At 47.7% G+C, this 24,743-nt stretch overlaps 1 protein-coding gene across 10 annotated transcripts in view; it reads right to left on the reverse strand.

Annotated features, from left to right (window-relative positions):
• TMEM150C (transmembrane protein 150C) overlaps positions 1-22,848 on the reverse strand; it is a 25,479-nt gene extending 2,631 nt beyond the window's left edge. Inside the window, exons 1-10 of one of the 10 annotated variants that reach the window (XM_075090294.1) lie at positions 22,707-22,843; positions 18,611-18,688; positions 17,520-17,591; positions 17,285-17,419; positions 11,264-11,345; positions 10,162-10,215; positions 10,011-10,043; positions 9,841-9,908; positions 4,516-4,643; positions 1,932-2,109 (exon numbers count right to left, since the gene is read on the reverse strand). In XM_075090294.1, coding sequence (XP_074946395.1) covers positions 1,932-2,109; positions 4,516-4,643; positions 9,841-9,908; positions 10,011-10,043; positions 10,162-10,215; positions 11,264-11,345; positions 17,285-17,291 — 550 coding nt within the window. In that variant the 5' untranslated portion in view covers positions 17,292-17,419; positions 17,520-17,591; positions 18,611-18,688; positions 22,707-22,843. The other 9 variants (XM_075090285.1, XM_075090293.1, XM_075090289.1 and 6 more) reach the window with 9 other exon arrangements.
• Positions 22,849-24,743: the final 1,895 nt, after the last annotated feature.

Below are 24,743 nucleotides of genomic sequence, written 5' to 3' on the forward strand. Positions count from 1 at the left end.
GAGGGAAAGACTTAGGTGCAGAGAAGTCAATGACTTGCTTGAACATCCAATTAGCCAGTGACAAAGCCAGAAAGCTGGGGATCTGGCTGTCGGCCCCTACCTGCCAGGAGCCTCCCAGTGGGAACTGGATTAGATCTCTGCACCACAGGCAATGGGAATACCTTTCAGCCTACACTGCGCAATTTTTCATTCTCTTTAGATCACCTGCAAAATCATAATCCAGAAGCATCAGTCTACACAGTATGGCATGTTATTCTGAAAGGAAAAAGAACGTCAGAGCCAGAAACTGTCCAGGCTCATATATCACATCATGCTTGGACCACATATTGATATGCCTTGGGTTGTGTTGGAGTACTCCATAAAAGCAATTCTCAGCTCCCCTAAAGCTGAGCTGGGGACCTGCCCTAGCCCCATGCACATCTCTAAACATACTGGCTCTCAGGATTTCCTCTGCACTTCAAGAATGCAGGATCACACATCTTCACAGGTCAAACAAATGAACGAACAAGCAGCCCCTCCCATGCTTTAACTGCACAAAGCAGGTAATCAGAGGCTTTTCATCTTGGGCTTAGTCTAAGCAAACAAAGCCTCATTTCAGCAAACAGCATTCTGTGTCTGGCTTTAAGGATCTTCCATTTTCTCTTTAGTGCAAGGGTTATGCACAAGCTGCATGGGATGGGGAGCCAGCCGCAAGCCTTTGCAAAGCCAGTGTGGGGTGGGGGCAGAATGGGACTCCTGCCTCAGCCTGTCCCCCTCCACAGAGGGGCCAAGGCTTTCAGTGCCAAGCAGCTGGCTGGGGAGGGCTGGGCTGGGAGCACCCAGCATGTCAGTACAGGAGCAGCTATGCCCTGGCTTACTCAGCTGCTCCTGCTCCCAGCCTGGCCGAAACCTCCAAAGATGGCAGCGCAGCAGGAGCCTGGCCCAGTTCCTCACATGCAGCCCTACACCAGACACACCCTGGGGGAGCTATGGGCCTGGGGCAGGGGAGGAGGGGAACACCACAAGAACCAGGCAAAATCCCATGTTACATACACCAAAGCATGATGCTCAGGTACAAATTCTTCCACAGAAGCTTAAGAGGCAACTGACAGTACATCTTCACACCAATATGCTGCTACCCTGGGCACTGGCTGAAATGTTCAAAACCAGCCAAGTGACTAAGGAATTGTTTTAAGAACAGGCTGTCCCCCAAAAAGGGGGATTAGTTTATTCCCTGCCATTTATTCCTGCCTTCTTGCTTATCCCAGCACTAACATTGATCAACTATGCAGTGAATGGATCCATCCTAAACAAACACCCAGGGCACATCAGTGCTGATGCAAACAGAAGGGCTGGAGTGGGGCTGACAGGCACAAAGCAGAGAGGAAGCCGCATGTACATCCTAGTCTTAGTGACCGCAGACCCCACAGCCCAAATGCCATTTTTAAAGCACCTGGTCTTACATAAAGTCCACTCGACCCAGCAGCTCTTGACTGTGATAACCATCTTAAAAGGCAGAGCTGGATGTAGCACTGTGGAGCATTTCAACACACACATGAAAATCTTCTCATTTTCAGAGATCTGATTTCTTCCCTTGTTCATTTGTTCTTCTGAGAGTTTTTATCTCAATATTTTGCATAATCTTAAACACTGCTGTGTAGGTAAGCAGTGGTGCGATTAAATTGCACAGATACTATTCAATATTGTAACCATTTTGGATATCACTAAGAAGTTTTAGAAACATTTATGAAGGATGCGAAGCAGCGCATCCTGGTAAAACACAAGTAGCAAAATGAGCCAATCATACGATCATGCCATGATGACAAGCTGAGTAGCATTCCTAAAGGCTTTGAGATTCTAGGATGGGTGTGAGAAGAGCCAATATTCCCTGCTGCAGAGAGTGTCAGACATGTATGATACCTGGCTTCCCAGGGAGTGGGATAAAAGGATACAGAGCACCACACAGAGGGTGATGCTGGCTGACAGGGCGACTCGTGGAATCCCAGCTTTCCGTCCCTCATTCTTCAGATTGATCTTGAGGGTGAGGGCAGACTGGATCCAGCATGCCAAGGTCCCAAAGCCAAAGGTCAGTGATGTGCCCACATTGTGGATCTCCTCATCGTTGGAAAGCTAGGAACAAACAAAATGGTGATTGTTTGAATGCAATGGGAATTATCTGCTAGCTACCTTGGATTGCTGCTGGGGTGAGATAGAGGACAGTGGGAATCACTGGGGTGAGAGAGAAAAATGCTGTATGATTTCTTCTGGCAGAAGTGTAAGGTGTAACTTAACCAAGGTAAGCTGACAGTTGTCACAGTCGAGCAGATCTTCTGCCCAACGCCCAAGCACAGTGGAAAATGCAGTTGCTTGGGCACTACCTGACACACAGCTCCCTGACAGTACTCACCAACACAGAGCTCAGAAATAAATCCTTCCCTGGCTCGATGTGATGGCCAGGGCTGGCAAGTACCACTCCCTGGGATCTTGTACAAGCTCCCTGCAATGGAAGCAAACTGTGCGGCCTTCAGTGCCAGCTGCATGGAGCAGTGCTGCCTGGGGCAGAGGGTAGCTAGAGCCCTGACACCTCGATTCAGCTAGCACAAGCCAAAACACAGACACACGCTCCTGGTTTGGGAAGTTTCTCCCACCAAAAAGCTTGACTGTCTGTTCTCTGAGGCAATACGAACCCAACCTCTCCAGAGTGCAAGTGCTTCTCTGTTCCTTGTGCTCCCATGTCTTACAGGGCTCAAAGACTGTGCAATCCTGCAAGGCAAAAGGGCAGCCAGGTTCAATAAGCAAAGAGAACCCTTGAGGCTGCAAATCCATTCAGAAAGCCCAGCACAGACAAGACTTAAGTTAAGCCAAACAATTTCCCTTTCTCCTCTGCCTCTGAGGCTTTTCTAGAAAAGAAACCAGCAGTCTCTAATTCCTCCCTGCAGTCTTGATTCCTGTTCAGTCATTTAACAAATTCCCATCAAACAAGACAGAATCTACAAGATAACAGTCTAGTTACTGTGCCTCCACTGATCTCTCCCCTCTCCTCCCTACCTTGAGTTTTTTTTCAAGGGTAGGTGCAAATCATAGCACAGGCAAAAATGGGACTGGGATGCCTTTCCCAGGGTAGCCTACACTGCAAGGGACTCACAGCCATAATGTCACTCTAACAAACCCAATCTGTAATTTTCCCAAAATATTATTTAATACCACAGTCAGGTATGGAAAAGCATGGACTAAGGTCTCATTACCACATGGTTTCATGGTTTGGCAAAAGATCTAAGCAAGGATACAGGTAACTAACAAGGAGTGGATAATCAGGTCAGAATTTATAACAAGGCACGATTCACAGTATCTGTTTTTAAATCATTGCTCTGAAGAGCAAAAAAATCAAAGGGAGAGGTTGAAACTGCTTCCTAGTGTCTGCCCTGTACTAGAAATACTCTTCTCACACCTAGACAAAGCTGCTACAAAAGCCTCATAGTTTCTAGCTGGGAAATTCTTGTGAAAAAACAAGACTCCAAGTTTTTGGCTTGTGCTCTGGAGTTCAAAACAGTCAATTTTGGGACTCAGAATCCCAAAAATTTTTTGGGAGTCAAAAAATTATCTCACACCGCATTCAAAATAGAAAAAGAAAAAAAAAAAAGTGTAAAGAACACAAAATTCCTGCAACTGCTCCACAACCCAAAGAGGTAGTCACCCTTCACAAAACAGGTACCACCTTTTCTGTATTGGTTGGAAAAACAGCTCCCTGCTTACAAAGCCAGGAAAGAAGCCAGCCTACACTGACCTTTCTTGGTTCCTGCCATTATTGGAGGTCATTACTTGCACCCCAATGAGAGGCAGAGCATCAGAGACAGCAAAGGGATGAGGAAACCCAAGTGCTACTAAATCTAATGCCTCGATTTTCACTGCAGTCCTAACAGACACATTAGTGATCACAGTGGACACCCAGCCCAGCAGAGCAACATTGTAGCACTGACAGCTTGCTTGTTTGTTTGTATAATGTTTCAGATAATCAGAGGGACCTCATCCAGGCACTCATCACATTAGGAGAACTCGTAGCACTCCTCTGCTGTGCCCCTCTCGGCCAGTCTGAGGACAAGCAGGAGGTAGATTTAAACATGTTTTAAATGAAGGACACTCAGCTGTCTGCTAAATCTGTATGGGCAGCTGTGCATCTTTTTGCACAGATGCATATGTAAACTTCCAGTTCAATCCTTTTACTCAGCACCATCTGTGCCAACCCCCACGGCCCAAGAGATTCAAGGGTTTCCCTGCTCTGGCTCTCTGCTCTGGTGCAGGTGCAAATGCTGCTGGGAATACATGAAAAATGATTGTGGCCCTTCATCTCAGCATGTTACTGGAACCACATAAGCATCAGACAGAGGTGGCAGCGCAGGTACAAGGAGGGCTGGGGCACAGCCAGACACACTATCTCCTGAGTTCACATCACAGGTTGTTCAAAGACCTAAGCAGATCTGCTAGAAAAGCAGAAATCTCACAGCACAGACACAGCAGTCCAAGCCTGGAGTGCAGTACCTGAAAGTTGCCAAGTAGGGTCATCCCAAAAGATGCCAAGCATAATGCCACCAGGCCGCTGACATTCAGCCAAGGGTTTAACACCTTCGGCTTCAGCTGAATGAAGCGCAGGACAGCCATGACAAGTGCTGAGAAGGAAACAGAACGCAAGGTGCATCATTAGGTAGAGCACACTGCAGCAACCACTCACTTTCCACCCAGAGGGGAGAGCTCACTGCAGGCCAGTTAGCTTAGTGGTTCTGCATGGCCCCCTTCCCACTTAGTCATGGACGAGACTGAACACAGGAAGCATTTCCCTTGTAATCCAGTTACGCTGAGCTCCTATGCTTCCTTTTCTCATGACGTCTAGGACTTGGGTTCCAAATTTTCTGGGGGAAAGAAGAGCACCTTCCTACTTGCCTGTGAGGATCCCAGCACATAGTATATCACATACACACCATGCATTCACATTGCGGCATCTGGGCTTGCATCGAGTTTCACTCCGCTGACAAGCATTGAGCTTTCTTGGAGGAGGCATGTCAAACCCCACCTGTATTAGAAAATTTATGAACAGCGCATACATATTTCTCCAGGTTCTACCATAATACCTACTGCCTCTTCTCCTCTGGAACAAGTTGCTGGTGCCATAAACGTAAGCCAAAATACTGCGCTAATTTTTTGCAAAGACTGGAAGAGCAGCCCTTCCAAGCTTACAATTAGCCCAAGCGCTATGATATGATACATATATTCATATGATTCATGATATATCATATATGACATGACATAACCCCAGGAAATATTCACATTGTATATTCCTGCCCTCCCTAGTGAATGCTGCATGGAACTACACAGAAAGCCAGGAAATCAGCTGATCTTCAGATAGGTTTCAAACCAGACCACTAAAAAGCAATTTAGTTGAACAGGGAAATTCACTGGTTGCCGTCAGACACCTTCTTATGCTTATGCTCAAACTGATAGCATGTAGGTCATATTGTTGTAAATTGTCTGTGTTAGCAAACTATATCTATATTTTCCAAAAAGAACTGGTATAATACCAAAAACATGGTTGAGAAAAATAAGGGCACTGTAAGTAAAAAACATCCACTTTTATCCAAACTGCAAGAGATGTTTGAATTTACTCTCTCACAATTTGCTCTAGAGAATCAATCAACTCCAAATCCTTGAAACAAGAGAACTTAGTTCCCCCCCAAAAAGGAGAATTTCTGTTTTTCATCCCCAGGTAATAGTTTGGGACAGCCACCCTGTGACTACTTGAACTCATGGAACTTTTTCATTTCTATTGCTATAGGACAGGATCCTGAAATTATGTGATCCTTTCCTAAAATGTCAATGGGAATAACAAAAGGGAATTAAAATGTCACCTTCCAGCATTACATGCAAAACAATGGCATTTTCAGTACTCAGTAATGCCTATGTTTCTAGCAGGTTTCTGTAGTTTTCCTCTCCTATAGCAAGGGCGCTGACACAACTAAGATGGCCAGAGGTACAAGCTAAAAGCAGCTGTCAGAAGCACTCAAGACAGCAGAGAAAAGCTTGCCTTTATCCATAAACCAGAGGAACGGAACGGAACAGAACATTTGGAAGGGACCTACAATGATCCTACAACTGCCTGACCAATTCAGGGCTGACCAAAAGTTAAAGCATATTACTAAGGGCATTGTCAAAATGCCTCTTAAACACTGACAGGGATGGGGCACCGACCACCTCTCTAGGAAGCCTGTTCCAGTGTTTGACCACCCTCTCAGTAAAGAAATGCTCCCCGTTGTCCAGTCTAAACCTCCCCTGGCATAGCATTGAACCATTGCCATGTGCCCTATCACTGGATACCAGGGAGAAGAGATCTGCACCTCCCTCTCCACTTTTCCTCCTCAGGAAGCTGTAGAGGGCAATGAGGTGACCACCAGCCTCTCTTACTCCAAACTAGACAAACCCAAAGTCGTTAGCCACTCCTCAAAGGACATTCCTTCCAGCCCTTTCACCAGCTTTGTTGCCCTCCTCTGGACGCATTCAAGGACCTTAGCATCCTTCTTAAATTGCGAGGCCCAAAACTGTGCACAGTATTTAAGGTGAAGCTGCACCAATGCTAAATACAGTGGGATAATCACCTCTTTTGACTGACTGTTTATACTGCGTTTGCCCTCTTGGTTGCCAGGGCACACCGCTGACTCATATTGAGCCTGCTGTCACCCAGCACCCCCAGATCCCTTTCTGCATGGCTGCTCTCCAGCCACTCCTCTCCCACTTTATACTTGCGCCCGGTGTTACTCCATCCTAGGTGCAGAACCTGGCATTCTGATTTGTTAAATTTCATCCCATTAATCACTGCCCAATGCTCCAGTCTATCTAGATCCCTCTGCAAGGCACCTTGTCCCTCAAGAGAGTCAACAGCACCTCCCAGTTTGGTATCATCAGCAAACTTGCTAATGGTGCATTCAACTCCTACATCCAGATTGTTGATATATATATTGAACAGAACTGGCCCTAGAGTCAAGCCCTGAGAAACATCACTGGTGACTGGTCGCCAGCCAGATGTAGCCCCATTCACTACAACCCTCTGAGCCCTGACCTTCAGTCAGTTTTTCATCCAGCACACTGTGAACCTGCTCATCCCACAACTGGACAACTTCTCCAGAAGGATGCTGTGAAGGACAGCATCAAAAGCCTTACTAAAATCTAGAAAAACTGCATCCACCACCTCCCCTTCATTCACTAGGAGAGTGACCTTACCATAGAAGGATCTCAAATGAGTTAAACAGGACTTTTATTTTGTGAATCCATGTTGACTGTGCCTGATGACTGCATTATTCTTTAAATGCCTTTCAATAGTACCCAGCATAACCCAGCATAAACTTCTCCATAATTTTTCCAGGAACTGAGGTCAGACTAACAGGTCTGTTGTTCCCTGGGTCTTCCCTCATGCCCTTTTTATATATTGGAATAACATTTGCTAGCTTCCAGTCAGCATGGAACCTCCCCAGACTCCCAAGACCTTTGGCAGATGATTGAGGGCGATCCTGACATAACATCTACTAGCTCCTTCAGTACTCTGGGATGAATCCCATCAGGCCCCAGGGACTTATTCAGCTGATACAGCTGGTCCCTTACAATTTCAGTGTCCACAGATGGAAAGACACTATTCCCACACTCGTGGTCCTCTGACTCAGGACCCAGGCAGCCCAAGGTCAATCGGTACTACTAAAGAATGAGGAAAAAAAAAGCACTGAATGCCTCTGCTGTATCTTAATCTGTATTAGTCAGGTGACAGTCTTCAACAAGTAGAAGTCCAATGTTTTCCTTTTGCTGTTGACATACTTAAAGCCTTTCTTGGTGTCTGACATAACACTGGCCAGTTTCAACTCTAACTGAGCTTTGGCCTTTTGTATCTTCTCCCTGCAGATATGAACCACAGTTCTGTAATCTTCTTGCAAAGCCTGACCTTGGTTCCAGAGATGATACAATTTCTTTTTCCTCTTGAGCTCCATGAGGAGTTCCCTGTTCAGCCAAGCTGGTCTTCTGCCCTGCTTGCTTGACTTATGACACAGTGGGATTGCCTGCTCCTGTGCTTCTAAAAGGTGGTTCTTAAAAACTGACTAGCACTTATGGACTCCTAATCCCTCAAAAGCAGATTCACAGGATACTCTGCTAAATAGCTCCCTGAATAGCTTGAAGTTTGCTTTCTTGAAATCCAGGGTAGTAACTCTGCTGTCCTTTCTTCCCATTACACCAAAAATTTAAAATTCAACCATTTCATGATCACTGTGGCCAAGACAGCCACCTACCATCACATCTCCCACACCACATTTGCAGTCTGGAGGTTCCCTGGTTATATTTATTCTTGCAATGGGAAGAAGCAGCAACAAAAGTGTACAGTACAGCCTAGCTTCAAAATCTGCACGTCTTTTGTTTGTCTGCCCTTCTTCACACCAGCTGCTCCCTCAAGCTCATGCAACTGCTATCCTCACATCCACCCAGATCACATGGTGATTGATCATCAAGCCAATTCGTACGCTTTCATAAAGCCCTTGAACTCACTGGGCCTTGGTTCAGGTAAACAGAGGCTGCTTGAACGGAGTGGTCTGCAGAAATGGGGCCATACCTGGAAGCAGCTGAAAAGGCAGCTGTCAATTCACTGCTGTCAATCAGCCATGTTAACATAAGAAGTATCATGCTATGCACATGTTTTTGTAAGTGGTTTGGGAGTCTGAAGTTTAAATCATATAATCATAATCACATATCAGACATACAAATAAAATGTGAGAGCAAGACCCTGCCTCAGCACAAACTGGAGCCAAAATTATTTCTGCTAATTGAGACCCTGGCTCAATATGTAGATCAAGATCTAAACTTGAAACAAAGCCATACATGGAAACAAAGTGGGAGGATGCCTAAACTCTACCCTGAAGTGATACTTGAAAACAAGGAAGTTCATATCAAGGTTCATGATTAAGCATATTTTACCAGGTTCTACATCCCAAGTCTCATTTTCATTATGTCAGATTAAGATTGCTAAGGCATCTTACTCATACATGTACAGGTCTGGACTAATTTCAAAACTCAACTCAACTGAATTTCCCAGATTTCTGAAAAGAAATATTGTGCCTTTCACAGGCAACAGGGTTGGAACCCACACTTCAAGAGAATAGTTCAGAGCAAAACTGAAAGCACAATCAATCACACAGTATAGGAAAAGATAAATGTAAGTACCACTGAAGAAGAGCAAATCAAGGTTAAACTAATTGATTATTTGCTATTTAAGTTTGGGATAATTTGCTCAAAATACATACAGATGAAGGTAACAAACAGTTTTAAGAACCAAACAGAGACATCTTTTTTCAAGTACTTTTCAGATATTTCTTCTCTTTGTGGTGTTTCCATCTTATTCCACTGCTGGAAAATGCCAATAAACTTCCACAGATTTAGTAATGGAATTTAGGAAAGGGTGTGGTAGGGGAGACTTCAGCATGGATGATACTTTGCATAATCAGTTGCTGCATTTGCCAATATTCCCATGCAATTATCTCACATTCACAGCATATAACAAAAACCCACCATACAATGAAAAACAGTCACACAGATTCAAGGCTAAGATAAGGCAACTAAAAACATCAGAATAAAACAGAAAGCAACAAAGTTCAAATGCATCCAGCTTTATTCTGTCTTTCTACAAATGAAGACAAAATAATTCTGTCTTCATCAGTAGTGATCACAGTTTAAATTTCACATCATCAGAATCAAGAGCAATATGTATGGGATATTGCTTATGTTTCAGTGACTTCTAAAAACAAATTATGAGAGAGAAAGAAACATTGCTCTTGTGGTTCCTACCTAGAAATGCCGCCATATTCATGACTTGGCTAAATACGCAGCTTGCAGGAGGTGCATCACCTGCAATACTTAGAAAATAAAAAGCGTATCATTGTAACTCTAGGATGGCAGACACACATAAATAACAACCATTAATCAGAACAGTAACTGGAAGAAAATAATTCGCTTACCTTATATAAGGTGGTCTTTCAGAACCGGGTTTTCTAAGAGACATAAATGCATAGAACAAACATTCAAGATTTTCTTTCTCATTTAGCTTGCATTGTATTATTATGTTAATGCAACAAGTGATTGAACATAAAGCCCACAACCAGCTCTTACCTATCTGGTACATTTAGTGGGAGAATTTTGTTATCTTCCACTGCTATAAAGTACCTGTCAAAAAAAAAGAGAAAGAAAAATATGAAGACAGTGTAAAACCCCATCCTAGCTTCAATTCCAATAACTCAAACGTCACATTAGGTATCTCAAAGCCCACCAGCAGGATCTGCTGGAGACAGCCTGTGTTTCTCTCTGCTCAAGCAGGCAGTTTTGCTCACTTCCTGGCATAACTATGTGCCTGCCTTTGTGTTGCATCTGTTTTGCATGGAAAGGTACACAAATAGGCTCACTGAACTCAACTGCCTTAAAAATGACCAACCAGGGGAGTGTTTTCATTTAACCTGAATCATTTGACTCATCTGGTTTACCATGGTCCCCCACCCCCGAAAGCTGTTTTAATACAGAGGGAATGGAACTAGAAGAACAACAAGCAATAGGGATCAGACAAATGGCTTAAGCTGCCTCTGCTGCTAAAAAACAACATCCACGTACGATGGCCAAAGTCATATCCTATAATATAACTGCTTCTCAGGCTGAGCATGGCTGCCGATCGCAGATTTATTGCTCCCAAATTCATGCTGCACTCATCTGCCTGCACGCTTGGAGAGAGCCCAGCTCAGGGAAATGCATGTCTCGCCTGCATTTTGATAAGAAGTGTTAGTAAGAAAGGTGTCACCATTAAGCAGGTTGTCAGCGCAGTGATAGATGCTGCAGATTTTGACTTTGTACCCCAAAGCAGGACCTAAGTGCTTCTCCAACAGCTCTGCTGAGTCATTCAAAGAAAATGTGATGAAAGGGAATTTTTGCATTTTTTTCTCTCTTTTCAGGCAGCTCCCAGTAACGTGTGCCAGGAAGAAGGCCAGGTCAGAAACTTTGCCTGGGGAGCACAGAAACTCAGGGATAAAAATGTGATCCTCCAAGCCAATGAACTGGCAGGGACTGGCCCCTACCCCTATCATGTGCCTTCCCAGCCCCACAGAAACTCAAGGACAGAGGATCCCCAAAAGACGCTCCATACTGAGATGCAGCCCACACCACAGCAGTACTTCTGACCGCCCCAGCCTAACTTGCTCTCCCAAATAACCAGCAGTAGTTAACTTACACTATCCATAATCCAGCTGATGTAAACAGAGTAAACACAAGAGGTAAAAACATCCACACGCTGCATTTCTTCCCATCCATACCTGCTAGAAACAAAGAACAAAGTAAAAACAAAAGAAAGAGGGCAGAGGTACCCATCCACCACAGCCTCCCTCTTTTGAAAGAGGGAAGAGCATCCACCCAGCAGGTGCTGAAGCATCCCAAGATCAAGCTCCTAATGGCCAGGCAGCAGGCAATGCAAGCCTTTCACACTGTCATTACCGGCATAAAGGATTAAGCTGCTGCACATAGGCAGCATCATCTACACTGCATAAAAACCAAGGCACAAAGAGCCTGGAGCTGTGGAGGGGGGAACTTTTCAGGCACACCTACAGAATCTGAGTGGTTTTCAAAGTATTTTTCTTAAGCATTTTGCACAAGGTGACACCGCAAGACCCGCAGCCCTAATTCCTTCCTACTTCCCACAGGCACAAGGCAAGACAGCCTCCTTCCCAGGATCATTAGAAATTCCACACACACTGCCTTAGCAAAGCCTGCAGCATGAACGGAGAAGGAGGCACGTGCTGTGTCCTCATCTCCACAAAGTACACGACCAGCTCCCACCCTGGCTGCAGCAATCAGCTAAAAATAGTGTTCGGCCACACCCAGAGCAAAGCCAAGCTCGAGTGCCAGCAACCAGAGCACTGTCAGGATGAGGCATTACAAACAGGATCAGCTCTCGAAATGTAGGCACTGTGAAATCCTGTACAGGATGAAAGAATGCTGTGTAGACCACCTCTTGAGGAAGCATTTGTCCTCCAGGCAAGCTCATGCTGGATGAGCATCTGAGATACTCGGGCTGTATCTCATGCAATTCAGAAACGCTGCTACGCTGCTGTGCTGCAGACACAGAGTGTCCTATGTCTCTCTGTGAGTCCTTTGACAACAGATCAAATATTTCCTCATGCTCTGTCCTCCATAAATACTCCTCCAGGCAGCAGCACAGACAAGAGACACAAACAGAGAGTGAACAATGCAAGACTCACAGCTCCAGTACCTGCTTTACTTTCATCAGGGCAGTAGCACCTGCACCCCTGTGTTCTGCCTCCTCCTCTCTCCCATAGCTTGCTGCAGGGCAAGCATTTCCTGGGGTCACCAAGGTCCCCATGGACAGTGAGGTACCCTGAGGTGCCAGGGCAGCTCAGAAGAAAGCGCCCTCTCACAGCCAGCCTCCAGCTCACCACTCCCACAAGACAGCCCCAGGCTGCAAAGGATGCATTTGCTAGACATGGCTTGTTGCCCCAGCCACAGATTCACACCCTGCCCCAGAGCAACAGAGGCTGAAGGAGTTGAGATGAGGCTCCCTAGGCCCTGCAGAAGGCATCACAGCCTCACGCTTGCCCCTAGAGTTCAGCTGTCCTGTCTTCCCTGCACATCACGTGGCACAGGTACAAAACAACTTTACAGTACCCTCAGCCACACCACACTTGCACAAAACCATGAGGGCATGATTTGGTGCTGTCTGTACAGGTAGCCTCGAGTAAGGCTGAACTGCAAATGTTAAAAGACAGAAAAGCAATCAGATAAGGTCTCCTCCCTCACCCAGGAGCAGAGAGAACTGAGGACAGGGAGCATGAAACGATACAAGTATTAAGTATGTCAATTTAAAAGGCAGTCAACTCCAGTGTGTATAAAGATCTTTAGCATGGTGTAACATCTAAGAAATTATCAGTGAGAGTGGAATAGATTTCCCTACCCTTCTCATCTCTGTTCCTCTCCTCCCACACAGGAGACACAAAGTATTTCACAGATCTGTTCACCGCACAGCCCCTACTGTAGTGGTTGCAACTATTCTGTGAAGCGCTGCCCTTGCCTTTTCCTCCCGCAGCCCATCAACATGCAGCAGTATCCCTTAGCTGGTGTTGGCTGGTGCTCTGGTACTGGAGACCCATACCTGCAATGTCAAGGATCACTTCCAGGTGGTAGCTGCCTCACCTGCAGCAAGACCAAGTCCCTGCCGGACCCAGGCAGCACAGTGCCCAAGTGCCAGTGCCCTGTGCAAAAGAGCCATAGCTGTAGCCATGTTCCCCATCCCGTCTTGGCTGAAGGGGAGCAGGCAGGTAATGTTACCTCCTGTTACAGACTGTTTTTCCTCTGCAAGGTAATTACTGCTAATCCAGTGCTCAAGTCTCCTCTTTTCTCTGGTGGTGGCTGGACTAAGCCAAGGTAACATAACTCAGGTCAGCAGATGGCAGATCTTATTATTTACCCTTCCCCTTTGGAAAGGTACAAAGGATTCATTCACACAATAAAAGCAAATACTAGTCATAATACTTGTCTTCATTAACAGGTTGCCACAGCTCCTCTGCCTTCTAGCATGCCTCCCATCCAGTCAGAGTTAATTTTCTTCACAGTAGCTAGTATGGGGCTATGTTTTGGATTTTTGCTGAAAACAGCATTGATAATGTGGAGATGTTTTAGTTGTTGCTAAGCAGTGCTTACACTAGTCAAGGACATTTTCAGTTTCCTGTGCTCTGCTGGGTGCACAAGAAGCTGGGAGGTGACACAGCCAGAACAGCTGACCCCAACTGACCAAAGGGATATCCCATACTATATGACATCATGCTCAGTATATAATGCTGTGCGAAGAAGAAGGGGGGGGGGAGGGCAGGATGGTCAGAGCGCTGGCGTTTGTCTTCCCAAGTAACCGTTACGCATGATGGATCCCTGCTTTCCTGGAGATGGCTGAACACCTGCCTGCCCATGGGAAGCAGCGAATGGATTCCTTGTTTTGCTTTGCTTGCATGCACGGCTTTTGCTTTACCTGTTAAACTGTCTTTATCTCAACCCATGAGTTTTCCCACTTTTGTTCTTCTGATTCTCTCCCCTGCCCACCAGGGGGGAGTAAGTGAGCGGCTGTGTGGTGCATGGTGGTTGGCTGGGGCTAAACCATGACACCCCCAGACACCTCTCATCAGGGCTGGTTTGGTTTGCACCGAAGAGGAAGGATAGCACTCCCAGGGAGTACAACAATGACCTGCGTGGGGCCAGACCTTCACCAGAGATCAGTGCAGCCAGGGCTGGACCTTTGGAAAATAAGCACCCCACATCAGGCTGGATGGCCTCATAGGGTGCTGAGCTCTGTGTAAGCCTCCCTCTCGTGACAGGCAGCAAGAGAAGGATGTTGCTGCTATGCTCCCTCCTCTGACAGGCCCCACGCCGAGGCATGGGTGCAGGACAGCATGAGCAAGTACTCTGTGGCACACCCTTGGAAGGAGACATGGTGGGGGGCAATGGTTGGACCAGTGGCATTGCTGGCCCCTGCCAGCCCACAGAGGAGCAAGCTGCCTGGATCTGACAGATAAAATACCAAAAGCAAGAAAGAAGGGTCCTTTTGCCCTGTGTCCTCAAATGGAAACACCTTTTAATGCTGTCCATTGGCACATCCCACATATGCTTAAAGATGTTTCAACATCCCCATGTGGGCTGAGGATAGCTTAAAACCAGGACTCAGCTCCTGCACATTTCTCATTTACTCCCTGCTGTGTTATTTGGGCGCCAGGAACAAAGTTATACTTAACCTCATTTCCTTCCAAAGGAGGAACCCCAAGCATATGCCAAACCTGCCTAGCTTTGCGCTAGTGTTTAGAGGATATCATTCTCAGCAGTTGCCTTTGGGTTAACCTGTCCTCTTCAGGAATGGCCTCAATGTTTGTGTCTTCAAGCTGGGATACCTCTGTGCAGGCTAAGACCAGCACCTCTAACAGCAGCCAGAAACAAGAGAACAAGGAACCCAAATGACAGCCTCACCTGCAGCACCACAGCAGTTTAGCCAAAATAAAATGCCAAAAGTGACAGGAAAAATAACCTGAATTCTCTGTGGGAAATGTAGAAACAATTTCTTTGACAGCTAATTGCTCCACAGGGATGACATAAAGCCAGCCTTCCTCTCCACAGCTCTGTTCTGCGTTGCTGCCATGACCAGTGATGCCAAATCTAAGCAGTCATCTCCAGCTGGCAACAACAGCCATCTCAGCTGGCAACAACAGCCATCTCAGCTGGCAACAACAGCCATCTCAGCTGGCAACAACAGCCATCTCAGCTGGCAACAACAGCCATCTCAGCTGGCAACAACAGCCATCTCAGCTGGCAACAACAGCCATCTCAGCTGGCAACAACAGCCATCTCAGCTGGCAACAACAGCCATCTCAGCTGGCCTGTGTTTTCCCAAATAAACACACCGTGTGCAGGAGGTAGTTGGTAATTGAACACACCCCTTTGTCTTCCATTTTTAAGGCTTGCACAGGAAGGCCTTCAGTGACAGAAAGCCCTCATGGTGCAATGGATTCACAAGGCTAATAAAAACATGTTTTCAGTATCACAGCTGACCCCAACCGGAGTCAGCCCACCTTCCCAAAAACACATGCTGTGGTTTTAAAGTCCCACTTGATTCGCAGTCTCACACCGGCATTGCAAAAACCTTGTCGAGGTACGCTCCTGCTGCCAGCTATCATGGGCCGTGGTGCAGAACTGTGAAGGGTTTCACATTAGCGCTGTCACAGGGTATGTCTTGAGGATTTCTCTCAATGCAGGCATAGTCCTTTATCTCCATTCCATTTTTATGTCTAAATCTGCTCAGAATGCCAGCTGTTTGCTCTGCTTATTACCATTGCCCCACTACACCCCCTCAACCAATTAAGCTCCCATTCCTCTAAAGTACACACTTCAGTTACAGCAGGCAGCTCACCAAACATATACTGCTTCTTGCTCAAGGTTCATTTAATGTAGGCATCTTAATTTCATCTGCCAAGCAAAGTTACAGGCTCTTCCTGAAGTTGCTTTCACCAGACAACATGAATGTAAGGAAGGACAAAATCACCACATTAACAGTCATGTATCTTTTTTCAGGCTAGAGCATGCAGATGCATTTCAAGGGCCCATACACAGGCTGCCTAATAAGCCAGAGCAATACTCCTGCATTTCTCAGCACTAGGCAATTGAGTCATTTCAAAGAATAGGTACAGAGCACTGGGAGAAGGAGGATGCTGTTCAAAACATATGGCAAGTCATAAAGAATTGTTGCCATTCAGCAACAATCACAGAGGAACACACACAATTTGGCTTTTGGGGGAGCCCACTATTATATTTTTTTGCTTTTAAAAGCAAAAATTATCACATTCACTTGATACCTAATCACCGTAACTAAGTGTATACAAACCAGCACATTACATAACCTTCCACCCACAAGCCACAAATGCCAACATAACAAAGCAGAGTATTTTCAGGTTTATCTCAAGGTTCCCGAGCACACAATGAGAGAGATAAGGCATGCCAGAGACTTGTAAATACATAAAAAATAGTGGGGTAACAGGAAAGGAAGCGATCCCCTCCATCAGCAGGGCATGATGCTCTACTTGCTCCGGGTACCCACCTACCATCTCAAAGGTGTGCAGAAATGCCATTTTCATTTATTTATAGGAGAGGAATAGGAAAAGGTAAAGGCATCTCCAGCATGCACCTGGGGGAAGCAGGAGATGCTTCAGTAATCCTGCAACAATGTTGAGAGGCAATGCTTTCACCCACAGAAACATCCGTACATATTTCTTGTCTCATTTCACACATTGTAGATGCATTCAGCATGCTAATGAAATGCTCTGGCCAAACAAACCTAACGGAGCTAGGTGAAGCACACCAAAGGAACCAAACCTTCTAGTCACCAAAAAATGGGGACAGAAGAGGCTGTATTAGTATTCTCTTGCCCACACCATACCTCCAGGTTTCCCCAGAAAGCTGTCTCCTGGGGTTGTGTAAAGTTAATTTGTTATCAATTCTGAAAATATTTTTTTTTCAGCCTTTCTTGAGTGCCTTGGCAAGAAGACCATGTGACTGACAGCGTGTCCTACCCAGAGATAAACCTGCAGCACCACTGGATCCCAAGGCCAGTGTCACTCCCCTGTACCCTACTGTCCTTCAAAGAGTGCCCTTGTTATGCTGCTTCCTGCTGCTGCACAGCCTTTGTCCTCAATCGCACATGAGTACTTACAGGCCATTTAGTTGCTGGTGTTGAGCTGCTGTCTTACAGCCAGAGATATGGACTGAAAACTCTTCTGGGCTGAGTCTGCCTTTCTCGCATTTGGCGTTGTACAAATCAGGCACGTGCTGCTTCAAGACCAGGCTCCTAGGTGTTATAAAAGAAAATGGAATATAATTTGCCACTTTAAGACCAAAGCGGTATTTTGCAGGTTTTGACAGAGCTGCGCTCTGACCCGTGCACCTACATCAGCCTGCACTGACTTCCACGAGATCCCACTTGTACAATAAGCAGGGCTTGGACAGTCATGGCCCTCAGCCTGCAATAGACAAAGGAGGCAGAGGCAGCAGTTGGGTAAGGCAGAAGATACATACCCGGTTCAGATGGAAGAAGCTGGGTCAGCAGGTGGTGAAACCAGCTGGGAGCAGCCAGGGCTTAAAGCAAGACACAGTGAGCTGAGTAGCACTGCATTTTGCAGGTGCCGTGTGTTTGTTTGCCCCAAGGACCCCATTATGCTAGAGACCACCCACTGCAAGATTCAGCCCTCCTGGCTCCTCCTCCTGACCTCAGGAGCTGTGCAAGCCAGGTGGCAACCAGGCCCCAGAGTGCTTGCAGTGCAAGTATGTTGGACTGCCCACATCCCAGGGCAGATGCCTTACCGCCTCTCCAAGAGGTGGTAATAATAACTCGAACACTCAAGACTGGGGCCACTTTAGCCAGACCTCTCCTGAGATGCAAGGGAAGTCTCTAGCAGAAAGTCTTAACACAGACCCAACCTCACAGTCCCACACCATTGCCACAAGGGCATATTTATACCTTGCACGATTAGCCAACCCTTTGGTCTGGGATGCTTGTGAAAATGGCACTTATCCCAAAGTCTCAGCCGAACCCCAAAGTGAAGAGTTGCTGGAAAATGCGAAGGGCTATTTATCTCCTCATAAAATAAAAGAGTTTCAGCTCTTTTGCTGTGAGGAGAGAGTCTCTGAAACCATCTCCTTGCTCTGTACGTAATATACAAATACAGGCTGATGGTGTGGTAAAGCCCAGAAAGTCTGAGGCACCATGCAGACAGGCTGTCCAGTGACCATCCTCCACCTTAACCACCCCAATGTAATGGCCACTGCCTAAACCAGCAACAAGCAGAACAGGTGTTTTTTCTCCCACAAGGTACTCCCACTCCCAAGTAATCTTGACAGCATATTAATAGATTGATAGAGGTCTGTGGAAGTGTTTTATTTGCTCCTCAGTTCCAAAGACAAATGCCCTCAAGCATTTCCAATGTGCATGAGCAAGCAAAGCCAAGATACACAATACAACGGAAGGGGGTAGGAAGCCTACCTGGAATGTTTGTTTCATTATCAGGAAAACAATGCAAGTGTTGGGAGTGGCAAAGAACATGCAACAGGGAGGTGAAACCTGGCAAAGAGACAGATACATCATGTTGACTTAGAGATAGCTTCAAAGGTAAGGAAAGACAGACTAAGCCCGGAAGAGCAGACTTCACAAGCAGTTTACTCCTGGTTATATTGTTTCCTTCTGCTATAGTTTATAGATGACAGAGTGCATGCCCTGGAAGACCAGAACAGTTCCAGGTTTCCCTCCCTTTGCTACCCTGCCACTGTTTTCTCTTCCCCAACAAATATAAGCTACAGGGCTTCCCACACAGTGTAAGCAGGGCTTTTCCCACCTGTTCACCTCGTCTTTCACCTCTCTTGTCCCTTCTACCCCTTTTATCCATTGTTTGGAAGCACAAGCTCCTTTCTTCACTACACTTTGCAGCTCTGTGCTTTTGAAGACATGTGCACTGTCCCCAGAGCAGCATTTCCCTTACTTACACCAGCAGGCACCAACAGCAGAAGGGTAAATACCAAGTAGTCTGCACTTGTCAGCCACGGGGAAAACACCCAAAGTCCATAAGCTTTTAGGGAGTGTGGCACAGCATATCAAGCTCTCTCAGGACAGTTTTCCCTCACCAACCTCTTCAGTATGAGGACTCATGCCTCTTCCACTACTCACATGGCAAACTGAGGTTCTCTTCCCCTCATATTAACCACCAAAACCCTAGAGAAGCAGCAATGAGATGATGGGCTGGAGGGTGAGCTAGAAGGAATGGATGTGCAGTACCCATGACTTGGCTTTTGACATTACTCTAAGTTAGCCCTCTCTGGCACAGAGATTGTCAAGGCTACAAACTACCACATCAGTCTTTTGGCTCCGTTTAGACCTGTGGAAATCATTTGCCCTGAGAAAATTACAACGTAAGTAATCGTACATAGGTATTTCTGTAGTGTTCATCACTGCCTTGCCAGCACCACTTATTTTAAGAATTAGATACATTTATTTACCAGTCTCCCAAGCTGCTGCAACCATAAATTGCTGCTTGCAGGGTGTTTGGGTGAGCTACAGGAGGAAGATGCCATACAGTGTTTCACTTCACACAAACCTGTTGCAAACACAATGGACAGAGGTGATCAGGGAACAGCCTCCACCTGTTAAACAGGATCTGAGCCTGCTGTAACCAGCCTCTCTATCACATCCAGAAGGCTTAAAACTTCTGCTGTCTTTTGAAATATTTTCAGAGACAGACTTTACTGCAGCAGAGACCACATTAAGCCACCTCTAAGAGCATTCAGCTGGGCCAAGGCCACTGGGGAGGCTCTCCCTGACAAAGCTGTGGCCATCTCCAGTGGCTTGGCCAGGCAAAGTCCACACCTGCAGTCCTGTGGTGCCAAAACTGATGGGCCACTGGCTCTTCTGGCTCCAGCATCCACCACTACTAATCCCAGCAGTTCATCACAGAGAGCAGGAAATAAGACAGGGAGGGCAGAAGTTCTCAACTACCTGCATCTGCCCCAGCTCAGGAAATCGAGAGGAGGATGCTGGGCACTCCCCTCACTGTTGCAGCAGACTGGCCCAAGTTCCCCAGGCTTTTCCTTCCTCCCTGCTGCTCCCTGTGGGAGAGGCAGCCCGGACCTCTCCTCATAACACCAGGAAGCATCATGGCCTCCACCGCAACCAGACTTGCCGAACATGCCACCTGTTCCACAGGGGAGTGCAGCTCAGCAGCTCCCGGGTGCTGGGGAGGAGGCTCTGCTTTTCTGTGTGGCGGGCAGGGTGGATAGCAGGCTTCCCTCCTGTCTTGCACACTGCACCAGCCCTCCCAGAGAGAGCTAGGTCTGCAAGCCTGCCAAAGGCAAACACTTCTCGACTGAGCAAACAGCACTCTTACAGAGACTGCTGCTGTAGCAGGCACCTCTCCCTTGCAGGCATGACCATCTAGAGCCAACCTCAGCATTAAAAATTTGCATTAAACCCCATGCAAGGTAACCTACAGCTATTTTAACGGTACCTTTTGAAGCTTCATCCGCCGCCTTCTCCTCTTCTCCCTCCTCCCATTCAGTCCACCCTTCTCTCTCTACCTGTTCCAGATGTGCTGTGCTTCCCTTTCACCCCTCTCACCATGCCTTGATCCCTGCACCTCCCATGACCACTTCTGCAACCTGTGGGGAGCCAAAGCAAGGGGAGCAGGCACCTAGAGACTTTGCAAGTCTTCTTGAGACGGCAAAAAGACATCATTATTCCCATTTTAGACAATAGGGCCAATGAATTGCTCACAAAGAGGTCACATGGGAAATCAGTGGCACAGAGGAGCGTGCATTCAGTCCTGGTCCAAGCTGTCTACTGCAGCAGCAGCCTTCTCACCTGCCAGCCGTCCCCCCTCAAGGTTTATTCCTCCCAATCCATTGCTTAGGATCATCTCTCACATTTCCCACAGACCTTTCTCTGCTTCTTTGCGCCCACTTATCCTGCAATCAGAGCTCATTGTTGCAACTTGGACCACAGGATCACAACCTTAAAATGTCTTTTTTGGGCCAAACCACAATCTTGCAATCTCAGGCTGCCCAGAAATGGCTGGGGGAGGAGAGGAAACCATGGACGTGACATTTCTTCCAGGAAAAAAACAACTGAAAAAGTTGGTCTTCATACAAGCACACATCCATGCTCTGCATCTGAAAAGCAAACACTGCAGCACAAAGAATCTTAACAGGGGAAATGAAACAACTGCACTGACTTTCACCACCCAGACTCAGGAAATGCTGACAGCTAGGCACAAAGAAGAGCACAAGAAAATAATTTGACTTTTAACAGTACAACAGTGAGAGCAGGAGCCAGATGTTTGTCAATCAAATATGAGTCCCCATTCCTTACCCTGTTACCCAAACACAGAAAGTCAGCAAGAATCAAGTCCCCTTATTTTAGGCAGTTTTATGCATTTGAGCAAGACACAACAGGCAGTCAGTGTATTGGGATATACCTTTCACACAGTTCCCTCCTCCATATTGAGTTGCTATTCATAATTAATCACACATGTGTACATTGCTATGTCATAAGGACTGCACGAATGTTGATCAGTCAACCCTTAAGGTCACTTTTCTGAAAAGCTTTGTTTAAAAAGGGGGAAAAAAAAAAGGCAGAAGGAAAGACTAGCTCAGGATTTCTCCAACCTTTATAGACCAAGGGCTTTGAACCAAAGATCTGGCACAAGCATGCTGCTGTAAGAAAAAGCTAAGACTGAGATCCCAAGCGACCCCATCATCACCCTGCGACATTATTAGCACCCAGCATCAGCTCCTCTCTTTCTACCACTCAGAGGCAGGAACTCGCCCTTCCTTCTGTGAGGGACAACAGCAGAGCCAAACGGCCTTTCTCAAAACCTCTTCCCCTCTTGGGAATTTAATGGGACACAGCCTGCATGTCAGGCATCCTGATAGGATCTGAGTAAGGCAGGACCTGTCCCACCCCACAGCCTCAACCCAGGTGTTTCTCCACAGACCCCTGTGTGAAGAGGTCCTGGCAGCAGGCTGGCAGATGGCCCCGCCGAGCTCTATCATTATCACATCCCTCAACCCCGAAAGGATGCCACAGAACGGCTCATGGGTAAGAGAGATGCCAAAATCATGACCTAAGAGATCTCATCCATAGCCGGATCCTCCAGGCCCTGGGTCAGGTGGCTCTAGTCGTCTTACCTACCCTGTGATCACCTGCGGTAAAAATAGCAAGTTCCAGGACAGACAGCACTAGGATTTCAGCTCATCCCGAGCGCTGCAGCGCCTGCGGTGCCACACGCCGAGCCCCCCCCTGCTGCCAGCACCCAGCGGGGCGAGCGCTCGCCACCCACCGCCCCTCGGCAGGCCGCGGCAGGCAGCTCGCCTGCTCCCCACGGCGGGGGTCGCCCTCCCGCGGGGCTCCCCAGCCGCCACCTCCGGCCGGGGCACCCACACCACGACCGGGGAGGGGGGCGACTGGGCAGAGGGAGTGACGAGTCGCGGGGCGGTGCGACAGGGCGGCGACAGCGCGACAGGAGAGCGCGGAGGGCGCGCGGGGTTTCGCGCTCCCGACGGTCGTTCCCAGCCGTTGCGGGGGCAGCTCCTACCTGCGGGCGGCTCCGGTGATAGCTCTGGCCGCGGCGAGGGTGGTGTGGTGTGGTGTGATCTGGTCGGGTCGGGCCGGGCCGGGCCGAGGCGGCCGCGGAGGCGGCCCGGGCCGGCCCCGGCACCGCCCCCGCTCCGCCCCGCCCGGGCGGGGACTGCTGCCGCCGCCGCGGCGGGGCGGGGTGGCCGTGGGCGGCACCGGGGCTCCGTGGGGCGGGTTGGCCGCGACCGCCGGTTTTAGGGTGGTGGGGCGCGACCACAGCCCCTTCTGAAACCTCAGAGCGCTCCTCGGGCATGGCTGGTCCTTGGCGGCCCAATCTCCGCCATAAACAAGCCCGTGCTCAACCCCAGCTGAAGAGATTTTGTCTCTTTGATCCCTGAGGATTATGAACTCCTCAAAGCACAGGTCCTCAGCGCAAGCGCAGCACCCAGCAGGTTCCCTGAGCCCTTACCGAAGTGGCCGCATCTCTGCAGTGGCACTGACAACGGAGAGGACAGCCACTGTCCCAGAAAGGCAACTGCTGTGTATGCTTCTTGGTGGTTTAAAGGCTGAGGGAGCTATTTTTAGAGCTAAAATAATATTCTTTCTGCTCTGGTATTTCAAATCCTGTGTTATCCTGGACTAATAAATGGCTTCTAACAGCATTTGCTTTCTGCAACGCCACAAAATCCACAGACCTTAGCCAGGTTTTCCCTCTGCATGCACCTGATGGTGCCCCATACCCCTGCCACACTAAGGAGCCGCAGACCATGAAAAGTGACTGCCAGGCATTGCTCTCCCTGGGCAAGGAGGTGCTACTGCCCCACGTCACCAAGACAGGCCCCAAAATCAGATACCTGGAAGAAAGTGCGCTTGAAGTATCAGGGTTAACCACATCCCTGACTGCAAGGCTTCCTGCGATAGTAAAAGTCAAGCAAGCTCACTTTAAAAGTAACAGAAGGGAGGTCTTTGGGTTCAGTAACCTCTGGCTTTCAGCAGCCAATGCTGAAGAAAACCTTCTGTCAAACAGGTGAGAAGTGACAGTGCTCAGCCCCAGCAATTTTGGCCAGAAAGGAAAGAACAGCAACTAATCAGAAACCGCCTTAGTCACTTCACCTCTGCCATCAGCCAAAGCTGGAAGGAAATCAATGCAGCATATGGGATGTTAAAGCAATTTATTTTTTGGTAAACTCTGAGCATCTGAGACATTTTGTTCACAGCTCTTTTTTGAGCAGATGGTGTCCCTTCAAGTGTTGAAAAATGCACGATGCTGACAGGCCCACCAAGGACCTATCACAAATTTAAAAATCACGGCTTAAAAAAAGGGCACAGTCTGGGGACAGCAAGCATGTGCTGGTGGTTGTGTCCACCCAGTGCAGGACACAACAGAGATGCAAGGAGGCACCAGCTGTCAAGGGGTGGTGTTATGTGGGCCCAGGGGGATATTTCCTACAATCCCTTCTTCATGGGGCATTACTCCCACAGGAGTAGCAGCCCGTCTCCTGTGAACCTCAGCCTGCAGGATCCCCCTGCCAAGGGATGTGCAGGTTCGAAGGTAGGTAGGAAGGTAGGGCACGTGGGCATGTTGATTTTGAACTGCATCGCAAAATAAAACATCCCTTGCAGTAATGCTGTGCATCCAAAAGCCTGCTGCAAGCTCATCTTGACCTGTGGGAAGAGTCTTTGCTCCCACATCTCCACCAACAGTACCTTAGCAAAGACAAGCAGCCCCATCTTGTTCAGGGTTACGCCTGGCTTTACCAGGGGTGGATGTGCTGGAGGCTGACCCCGATGTCTCCCCCGCTCAGCCCATGTCTCTGAAAACACAATTACAATCATGCTGGTGTACAAATGTGACAATTCTCCTGGGACACTGTGAGCAGCGCATGACTTTTCCTGCCCAGTCCTCGCTGGGTTTTCCTGCTGGGCCACTGAAACCCACTGGGCATCTGCCTGGCAATTCATCTGGCCCGGAAAGGGGACCTGCTCCAATGCAAGCAAATGTTCAAAATTATGGCTTTGCTGTCTGTTAATATTTCCTCCCCATCCCCAGTGCCTT

Source organism: Phalacrocorax aristotelis, chromosome 4 (genome assembly GCF_949628215.1).
Source record: "Phalacrocorax aristotelis chromosome 4, bGulAri2.1, whole genome shotgun sequence".
NCBI lineage: Eukaryota > Metazoa > Chordata > Aves > Suliformes > Phalacrocoracidae > Phalacrocorax > Phalacrocorax aristotelis.